Below are 10,592 nucleotides of genomic sequence, written 5' to 3'. Positions count from 1 at the left end.
ATATATAAAGCATTTCCAGATAATATTCGTATTATTGACAAAGTATTAATACTGAAATATAATATTAATAACTTAGTGTATTGATAATAGGATTAATTTTTAAATTGTACATCAATGGCTTAGATTGAAGTTCTCCATAATGAACATGTTCAACTCTTCGTCGAAACTTCACAAACGGGCCAAGGATAAAATACGGAAACGATGGCAATTGTTTCACGTTACAAACTTTGAATCCTTGATGTAGCCCTGCTTCATCTAATTCTGTCGCATCCTCGGAATATTTCCATACAAAATCAACGTTCCAACTTTTGAGATTTACAAACCGCTTTTCGTTCTATGAACCCTTATTATCCGTTTGTTGTATTTGCGAGTTGGTAATAATATGAGATTCACATTTCTGGAAAGATGATAATAAACGTATTCAGGATTCTCAAGCGTAATAGTTATTACATGCTAATTTCAGCATCAATCAGATTGAAATGTTTTTATATAATATATGTAATAGATATAACAAACTCTTGTATGCACAATCCGTATATGGATGTACAATATGTACAACATTGATAAGCATTTTACAATAATAAAACTTTATTATTTTATTTTTTGTAATTTTTTCAACAAATTCGCAGGATCAAAATCGATTTTTTTCTTTTGATCTTTTTCCTCTAACTCAATACATATATAAGCTTATAAAAAAATTTATATCAGTTCGGTATTATAATATATATAAAATACTTTAACACACACAAGTAGAAGGGAATATCTTTTATATTTTTAAATATTTATAATATATGACATATATCATATGTATTATATGTAAAAAATTTATGTATTTACATATATACAAACTCTAACAAGAAAAGACAAATTAAGTTATATGTAATAAAGATGTCAAACATTTTATGTAAAATGTAAATATAGGCTTTCAAAACAGTCATTAGAAAAGAAGTTATAAATGCATTTCTAAAAGCTACCAATCCACAGGGATTATTGCGCAGGATACTGCCATCTCATGTGCATATAAACGATTTGACAAATATTGTCGTATGTCACAGCAATTGCATATTCATTGTCATACAAAAATGATAATTGTCAATCGAAAAATACCATGGTTACATCACGCCTAACAAAGTTTCTTAATTATCTTGTGTCACTACAGGAGACTACAATTATTCGCAGTTTAGAAATTAAATTCATACAGTGTAGATCAACTGTGAAGAGTTCATATCGCTTTACTCACGTGTAACACAAAAAGTAAAAAGGTTACATTTAAAAAAAAGCTCTCTCTCTCTCTACTGTATTCATATTAATATCAAAATGTATTGATACAACTACATAGATTAATAATTTATAGATTGCTGTCTACAATAGGATTTCTTGTTTTTTTGTGACATCATTAAACATGTTAAATTTATCAACGAATTTCCGTGAAGACAAACAAAAGAAGGAAGAATGGCGATTGTTTAACGCCAAGGATTTTCAATCTCTGATGTATCCTTGCTTCACTTTGTGTCGTATTCTTGGAATACGTCCATATAAGATTAATGCTTCGACTTTCGAAGTTTCAAAACTATATTACATTCGGTCGATTGTCGTTATCTGCTTATATAATATTTACGTATTGATGATGTTATATAATATTCCTAGCCATATAAACGATTTTCCCATATATCTTATTATGTACTGCGCCTTAGTGCTTGGCGACTTTATAATAATCATCTCGATAATTTTAACCGGTCCGCGAACACGCTTGCTCCAGACTATATTAAAAATCTCTTCAAGAGTACCATCGAAATCATATCAAAAGCTATCTAGGTTGATTCACACTAAGGACATCATCGGTTTTTTTTTTGCTTGGATCATATTGATTCATGCTTCCGGGCTGGAAATAACTATTTTATTTCAAAATTATCCCTTTCTATTCATACATCAGATGGATATGTTGTATTTAAATTGCGTTTGTATATTAAAAGCATGTTTTAAAAGAATCAATGACAATCTGGCAAACATGCAAAAATTCATAGCCACACACAATGAGTCACATTTTCCTGGACCGATCTGTTACAAGAGAAATCCATTCTTGGTCATGGAGCTCAAAATCCTGAAAAAACAACATCTAACGGTCAGCAACGCAGTACAAATGTTGAATATGATCTTTAGTTTGCAACTTCTTGCTACAACAGTTATAACCATTTCTCATACCTCTTTGATTTTATATTACTACATATTGTCAAGGAAATATTTATTGTCAATGGACATTTTATTTGACATGTTTTTTGTATTATACATAGCATATCTTTTTATAAAAACGATATTAATAGTGTGGGCTTGTGAGACGGGTAAAAATCAAGCTCAACAAATCAGCACTTCCATTTATGATGCATTTAACAGCACTACCGATGAACAAATCAAAGATGAGGTAGTATAATAAAATATTAAAGTTTTATATCACTTTTATGTTGTCTTAATGTGACTCATATTTTAAAACAGATTTGATATTACAACTTTTAGATTTATTACATTTTTCAATTCTATATCTTACTATTTTACGATTACAGTTACAACAATTTTCCTTGCAAATACTTCATTGCAATAATACATTTTCCGCAAAAGGTCTTATTATAGACGCAAAACTTCTCGCTCGGGTGAGTGAATTGTCGCATTTTTTATTAATTAATAACTTACTTTAACAATTAATAACTTTTATAAAGTATATAGATTTATTTAAAAATTTTTCTTTTAGATAATTGGTAACATCGCCATATACGTAATGGTAATGTTTCAATTTAAGTTTGTTTCATGCAAAAAAGAGATGGCAAATAATATTACGGAAGTAAAGCTACAACTGCAAGAAGAAATATAGTATTAAACAATTAAATGTGTTATTAAAAAATTGGTTATTATATAACAAAATTACTTTTTATGTAAATATTTTGATGCTTTATATTTGCATTTAAATACATAAATAAATACATACCTATATATATGCACAAAATATAAATATTTTGAAAATCTTATTCCATGTATATGTTAACATTGAATTGAATTGTAAAGTTTAAATACACACATAAGAAATGTATATTATAATACATAATAATAAAATAATATATCACAAACATTGATATATAAATTACATTCTGTATAGTAAATACAATATATTATATAATATGTAATTTTTCGATTATTGCTCTTTATTTTCGTAATCAGTGTAAATTAAATATTAAATAAATATTAATATATCCGTATAGTTTATAATTTTATTTATTCTGTATATATAAAAATAAACTATAATTTAAAATCCTTCTTAGAAGATATATTACTTTATCTAATATTTCAAATAAATTTATATCTATTTTACTAATTATTTTCATATGTATAAGGTTATAAATTAGTTTTAAAAAAAATTGTAATATAATCATATTAAAGTTCATTTAATAATTTATAACAATTTTTTAAATTAGTTTAAACATTTTATTAAAGATTCCATTATTATTATTTATTAATGGTTAAAATTTCTTGAAATATTATTACAGTTATTATTATCACATTATCACAATAATAATTCTCTGAAGCTATTCGTTTACTAATTATAATATAAATATTGAATAACTTAAAATTTTTATAACATAAAATTATATCTGCTAATAACAAAATTAATTTCCGAATTATGTAGACAAACGCAGATAGATTCATCTTAATCATAGGATGTACAAAAAATATTTTTAAGTCTTTGCAAATTTTATTATTTATAATTAGTTCCAATATTTTTAATCAATCTTTTTGTATATAATTGATAATAAAACTTTTAAAATTTGTTTTCACAATATGCAATAAAAAATTATTCAAATCATTTTTCAACTATAGACTTTTCGGAAAGTTAAATACGGCTATTGTAAGTATTATAATTCTATTTTTTAATATAACATTTGTTACACATATTTGTTATACTGAAATAAAGATACCACTGCTTCTATTCACATAAATAATGTATTTTAGAACATTAATGTCCACTATTAATTAACTATTATTAATGGATGTCTTTAAATTATTGATTCAAGTGGATATAGCAAGTCTATATGCATACATAATTTAAATACGTTATAATACTTACGTAGCATTTACTGTAATCCATTTTCAAAGATATATTTGATGATATCGAAGAACGCCATGGTAACTACAGGACTAACAAATGATTCCTTTAGCTATGTCGTTCTACATGAGAATTTGATCGCAGTATTAAATTTAGATTCGTCGAGATGGTATGTAGAGACTAAATCAGTTTGCATACCTGTTACAAAGATACAAACTCGAAGATTACATTAAAAAAAACTTTAGTTATTATTTATATTGTTGAAGTGTATATAATATAGACTCTAGTTCATTACATAGATTGTCATTCTCTATGAATTTTTGCTAATCATATTAAAAAAATTCGACGATATATCAAGAGCAAAATGTGGAAAAGGCAACGGTTGTTTCATGCCATGGACTTTCAATCTTTAATGTATCCCTGTTTCACCATTTGCCGCATTTTTGGAATGTTTCCGTACAAAATTAACGCTTCAACTTTCGAATTTACAAAACCACACTACGTTGTGTCGATCATGATTGGATGTTTCTATTGTGCTCTTGTGTTATTACTCATTTACAATATTATGATCATTGATACAACACAAAACTTTGAAAAAATAATCACAGGAATTTCAAATTTCGCTTATGTCATGTTTAACAGTTTAATAACAATCATCACGTTTATCCTAAGCAGTCCGCAAATGCGCTTTCTACAGACTATATCAAAAATCTCTCAAGAATTGTCCTCGGAGTCGTATCAGAAACTGTCCAGATTAATCCATGCCAAAGACATTTTCGGTATAATCTTCATAATCATACAAACATACAATTTTATTTCTATACCACGACTGTTTCAATTGTCTCAACTGGATATCACCATCTTCGTTGAAATGATCTCATTGTATCTCTACATGCTGACATTTGAGATAATTATGATATACATAAATTATGTTTGTGTATTAAAAGCTTGTTTCAAAAGTATTAATGACAATTTGGCACATATGCAGAAACTAATGGTAAATGATATGAAATCATGTGTTTCCGAGTTAATCTGTCACATACAAAGAAATCAAACTTTACTATTAAAACTGAAGGCCTTAAAGAAGTGGCATCTGAAGATTAGCGACACAGTGCAAATGCTAAACACAATCTTCGGTTTACAACTCCTTGGTACTATAGTTACATCCTTTATTAATATTACTTTTGATATTTACTTTAGTGTAGTGCGCTGGCAAGATGGACTATTCATTAATTTTGATATGCACTTTCCTCGCATATTTTCATCGTCAATAACATATTATGTTGTAAAATTAACGCTACTTGTGTGGGTCTGTGAGACTGGCAAGAATCAAGCACAAGAGATCAGCATCACAGTTCACGATTTACTTAACAATATCAATAATGAGCAGATAAAAAACGAGGTGCGAAAAAGAAATTGTTTTATTCATATATTATTTACTTTTTATACAGACACGATTTTACTATATTTATTGAAGGATAATTGTAATTAATTTTAATTGTAATTTACCCCTACAGCATAAAATAAATGCAGCAATATTTCAATAGTACGCAATATTACAAAAGTTACAGCAATATTGCCGCAATATTGAAATTATAATATTTTATTGGAAATATTGCAACAATATTGTTATGTTTATGCAATTTTATAGAAAATATTGCAATATTACAATTCAATAAATAAGTAACGGTCCCGCTACTAGAGGAATACGTTTCTCGTAAAAAGAAACGTCCAGGGATCCTATAAGGAATACGTAAATCGAGTTAGCGAGTCTTCTAGAGATTCTTAACTTTTTTTTAGGCGTGTTCGGATTTCTACCCGTGTTCTCCGGGTATCATGTCATTCTTGTTTCGATAAATAACAAGGATGGAATGATACTTGGGTGGCACGTGGGAATCGGAATACGAGTATAGCATTAGATGTGCTTTATAGGCCCCCCGAATATTTTTTTATCATAACTTTATCATAACTTTATCGTATGTATTTTGAAGTATAATGCTAAACAAGCACAATAATATGATAGCAATTAATAGAACTAGAGTAATTATTGAAATATTGCATAATGTTATAGTAGTATTTTATTTTTGCGGATATAAGAATATTGCTACAATATTGCAGCCATGTTTTATGAGTTTTATTACAATCTTTCAAAATACTTGCTGTAATATTACTGCAATTTCGTGCTGTAGGAGTAATTTCTGTATTTTTATATTTCATTATTTTGCGATTTTACGTTACAGTTGCGGCTATTTTCTTTACAAATATTACATTGTAAAAATACATTTTCGGTAAAATGTTTGACTATAGATGCAAAGCTTCTTGCAACAGTAAGTAATCAAATGTTATGAATATCATCATAATATTAATTAATTTATGAATATTAGAATATATAAATTTTTGTTTCACTTTTAGATAATGGGGAATATTACCACGTATTTACTAATCGTGATACAATTTTTAAATATGTCGCATTCTTGTGATAAAATAACTGCGGTTAATATTACACAATCTAATTATAAGGATATATAGGAAGACGAAAATGTTTTCAAATATTCGAATTACTGTGCTTTATCTTTATTAATAAGATATAATTATACAATGTTTTATATTTAAAAAAATTCTTCGTTTATGTTATCAATTCAACTTATGAGTGGATATTCAGTATGTAATAGTTCTCGTAATAGTTTTATATAAATAAAATTTTATTATTTTTGAGACTAAATTTTGTTGTGTTTAAGACTAAAAATTATTTCGGCACATTGTTTGCAGAATTGGATATGTATAAAATTCTTACCAAAATATTTAAGCATTAATTGTTAAGGTCCAACTCTTACTGTGTAAAGTAACTCTGTGTAAAGTATTATAACTGTTGATCTCTATTTCAACACAAAATTTTGAAGAAATAATCAGAGGAATTTCAAATATCAATTATATAGTGTTAAACATTTTTCTAATAATCATCACGCAAGTTTTAAGCGGTGATGCCGCAAATGCGCTTGCTACAGACTATGTCAGAAATCTTTCGGAAACTTTCCTCGGAATCATACCAGAAAATGTCCAGATTAATTCACGCCAAAGACATTTTCGGTACAATCCTTTTTTTCCTGCAAGAATGCATTTATCTTTATAACCAAAAAGTATTTAAACTGAACCGTTTCATCATCTTGATTAAAGTGTCCTGCTTGTATCTCTACATGCTGATATTTGATGCTTTATACTTATGTTGTATGTAAATTGTGTTTGTGTATTAAAAGCCTGTTTCAAAAATATTAATGACAATTTGGCTCACATGTAGAGATTAATGGTAAATGATATAAACTTATATGTTCCCGGATTGATTTTTACATACAAAGAAATCAAACCTTATTATTAAAACTTAAGGCCTTAAAAAAGTGGCATTTGAGGGTTAGCGAGACAGTGCAAATGCTGAACACGATCTTCGGTTTGCAATTCTTTGCTACTATAGTTACATTCTTTATTAATATCACTTTTGATATTTACTTTGATGTAATGAGCTGGCAAGATGGAGTATTCATTAGTTTTAATATGCATTTTTATCACATATTTTACTCACCAATAGCATATTACGTTATAAAAATGATGCTACTTGTGTGGGCCTCTGAGACTGGCAAGAATCAAGCGCAAGAGATCAGCACTACAGTTCACGATCTACTTAACAATATCAAAGATGAGCAGATAAAGAACGAGGTAAACATAAGAAAAGGAAATTGTTTAATCTACATACATTATTTATTTTTTATGCGACACGATTTTATTAAATTTATTGAAAAGTATAATTGTAAATAATTATAATTCTAATTAAACTTCTTTATTCCTATATTTAATTATTTTGCGATCTAATGTTACAGTTACGGCTGTTTTCTTTACAAATACTGCATCATAAAAATACATTTATGGCAATAGGTTTCATTATAGATGCGGCGCTTCTTACAGCAGTAAGTAATCATTCATTTATTTTAATTATTAAAATATTTATTATTTATATTTACCGTTTAATGTTTAGATAATGAGTAAAATTACTACGTATCTAATAATCACGATAAAATTTTTAAACATATCGCATTCTTGCGACAGAAAAACAGCAGTCAATGTTACCCAATCTAATTACAGAGATACATAAAGTGAAGTAAAAGTATTTTTAAATATAAAATACATATATACTGTTTTGTCATTGTTAATAAAATATGATGTGCAATGGTTTATATTTTTATAAAGAGTTTTCGTTAATATGTTATGTTCGTATATGTAGTCGATTCAAAAACTTCAATAGATGGCTCTACAGTACGTAATACTCATTTTAGTAAAAATTTAGTATCCTATTATAAATTGATCAGTACTAATGGACGATATCTTAAAGTTACTATTTATGTGAATATTGCAATGTCTTTCTATGAGCACATATAATGATTAAAGGGCTTACTAGCAGTAAAGCAAACCGACAATTAGAAGAAACTTTTGAGACAAATAACAGGTCATACATGCATTTTTAATATCACATGTTCGATTATAAGTTAACTCATTAATGCGATGAGCCATTGAGTTTATTAAGTCATATGTTATAAAAATTACAAATCATTTGTATTAATCTATCCCAAGAGTGATAAGTGTCGATCGAAGAACGCCATGGGTACTTCACAGTTAACAAATGGTTTTATTAGTTTTGTTTCTTTGCTGCATACAGTATTTGCTCGTAGTTTCAAATTTAAATTCATCGAGTATAGATAAGATACAAAAACCGTATTAGTACATACACTTCTTATCAAAAGACCGACTTAAAAATTACACTAAGAAAAAGAAATTTCTCTAATTTACATCCATTTTAATGCTAAAGTGTATATGGTCAATAATGCAATGGTATCTGTATATCTGATTCAAATTGTTACGTTCTCCTATAAATTTTTCTGATTGTGTTCGATTCGAAAGTCAAGGACAATCGCAAAAACAAAATGCGAAGAAGATGGTGCTTGTGTAATGCAATGGACTTTCAATCTTTAATGTATCCCAGTTTCACTTGGAATCGCATTCTCGGACTATTTCCGTACAAGCTCAATGCTTCGACTTTCGAAGTTTCGAAACCGTACTATATTCTGTCAACAGTAGTTATCTGCGTGTGTGTTGTTATAAACTTTGCATTCATTTACAGTATTATTAAATCAAAAATAGATTTTGGAGATGTAATTTGGAATATTCACGCCGTTATATACTACTTTCTCACCAGTTTTATAGTGATCATCACGCATTTCCTGAGTAGTCCGCGAATGCGCTTGCTACAGACAATAATGGAGATCTCTTCGAAATTATCTTCGAAGTCGTACCAAAAACTATCCAGATTGATTCACGTTAAGGATATATTGAGTAATGTCATCAGAATTGTGCAATTAAGCATAACAATGTCTAAAGTACTGAAGGATCAAGACAATTTTTTCGCTATTCTGTTTGGGGTATTTACAATGTACTTCGGCCTGTTGATATTACAAATAATTATGTTGTATATAAACTATGTTTGTGTATTAAAAGCATGCTTTAAAAGAATCAATGACAAACTGTTACACATACAAAAGTTTATAATAAACGATATGAAGCCAGGTGTCTCCAATGTAATCCGGCACACGCAGAGTAATCAATTTTTGCTGATAAAACTCAGAGTTTTGAAAAAGCAACATCTAATGATTAGCGACGCAGTGCAAATGCTGAATATGATCTTCAGTCTACAACTCCTTGCTGCTATAGTCATGTACTTTTTAATTATCATCTTTGATTTGTACTTATTTGCATTTGGATGGCAAAATAGAGTATTTATTGGATTGGATGGGCACTTTTTTGATGCGTTTCTGACATCCCTGACATATTACATTTCTCAAATAATACTAATTGTGTGGGTCTGCGAGACGGGTAAGAATCAAGCCAAAAAAATCGGCACTATCATCCATGATTTACTTAACAGTACCAATGATGAGAAAATCAAAAGTGAGGTAACATTATAATTTAAATTTACTTTATCTATATATTTTTTTGAAATTATGTTGTATGCTCTAACGCAATCTTTCTAAACATTAAATCTAGTGAAGAATATTGCATTTTTAAATTTTATACAATATTTTTATCCTTATATTTAATTATTTTCCTTTTTAATATTGCAGTTGCAACTGTTTTCTTTACAAATATTGCATCGTAAAAATACATTTTCGGTGAAAGGTTTGACTATAGATGCGACACTTCTTGCAGCAGTAAGTAATCAATTATTTGTTATAATATTAGAATATATTATGTACATTTTTTTGTTTTACTTTTAGCTAGTGAGAAATATTACTACGTATTTCCTAATCTTGATACAATTTTTAAACATTTCGCATTCGTGTGATAAATGAACAACGGTCAATATTATAGAATCCAATTAAAAAGATATATAAAATAAGATAAAAATGTTTTTAAATATTTAAAATGCTGTGTTTTATCTTTGTTACTAAATTATAATTATATA

The 10,592-nt window shown here is 27.8% G+C and overlaps 2 protein-coding genes and 1 pseudogene across 2 annotated transcripts; all 3 read left to right on the top strand.

The window, feature by feature from the left end:
• The first annotated feature begins 2,008 nt into the window (after window positions 1-2,008).
• Window positions 2,009-2,754, top strand: LOC108753963. The gene is made up of 4 exons (XM_018495957.1): window positions 2,009-2,159; window positions 2,292-2,419; window positions 2,559-2,649; window positions 2,744-2,754. Exons 1-4 carry the CDS (start codon window positions 2,009-2,011, stop codon window positions 2,752-2,754), a joined length of 381 nt encoding a protein of 126 aa, XP_018351459.1.
• A 2,330-nt stretch (window positions 2,755-5,084) lies between these two features.
• On the top strand, window positions 5,085-6,619 carry LOC108753961 (putative gustatory receptor 28b). Its single transcript, XM_018495956.1, has 3 exons — window positions 5,085-5,492; window positions 6,331-6,417; window positions 6,503-6,619. Exons 1-3 carry the CDS (start codon window positions 5,085-5,087, stop codon window positions 6,617-6,619), a joined length of 612 nt encoding a protein of 203 aa, XP_018351458.1.
• Window positions 6,620-7,391: 772 nt separating this feature from the next.
• On the top strand, window positions 7,392-8,231 carry LOC108753960 (annotated as a pseudogene).
• The last annotated feature ends 2,361 nt before the right edge of the window (window positions 8,232-10,592 follow it).

Source organism: Trachymyrmex septentrionalis, unplaced genomic scaffold, assembly GCF_001594115.1.
Source record: "Trachymyrmex septentrionalis isolate Tsep2-gDNA-1 unplaced genomic scaffold, Tsep1.0 scaffold74, whole genome shotgun sequence".
In the NCBI taxonomy this organism is placed as follows: domain Eukaryota; kingdom Metazoa; phylum Arthropoda; class Insecta; order Hymenoptera; family Formicidae; genus Trachymyrmex; species Trachymyrmex septentrionalis.
This window is presented reverse-complemented; position numbering and strand designations above follow the sequence as displayed.

Bases quoted from the DNA above. Each gene is read 5' to 3' on its own strand.
- LOC108753963 (XM_018495957.1), top strand. From the start codon at position 2,009: ATGCAAAAATTCATAGCCACACACAATGAGTCACATTTTCCTGGACCG. The intron at 2,160-2,291 runs GTTTGCAACTTC...TATTATACATAG, and splicing joins AATGTTGAATATGATCTTTA to CATATCTTTTTATAAAAACG. The intron at 2,420-2,558 runs GTAGTATAATAA...TTACGATTACAG, and splicing joins ATGAACAAATCAAAGATGAG to TTACAACAATTTTCCTTGCA.
- LOC108753961 (XM_018495956.1), top strand. From the start codon at position 5,085: ATGGTAAATGATATGAAATCATGTGTTTCCGAGTTAATCTGTCACATA. The intron at 5,493-6,330 runs GTGCGAAAAAGA...TTTACGTTACAG, and splicing joins ATGAGCAGATAAAAAACGAG to TTGCGGCTATTTTCTTTACA. The intron at 6,418-6,502 runs GTAAGTAATCAA...TTTCACTTTTAG, and splicing joins ATGCAAAGCTTCTTGCAACA to ATAATGGGGAATATTACCAC.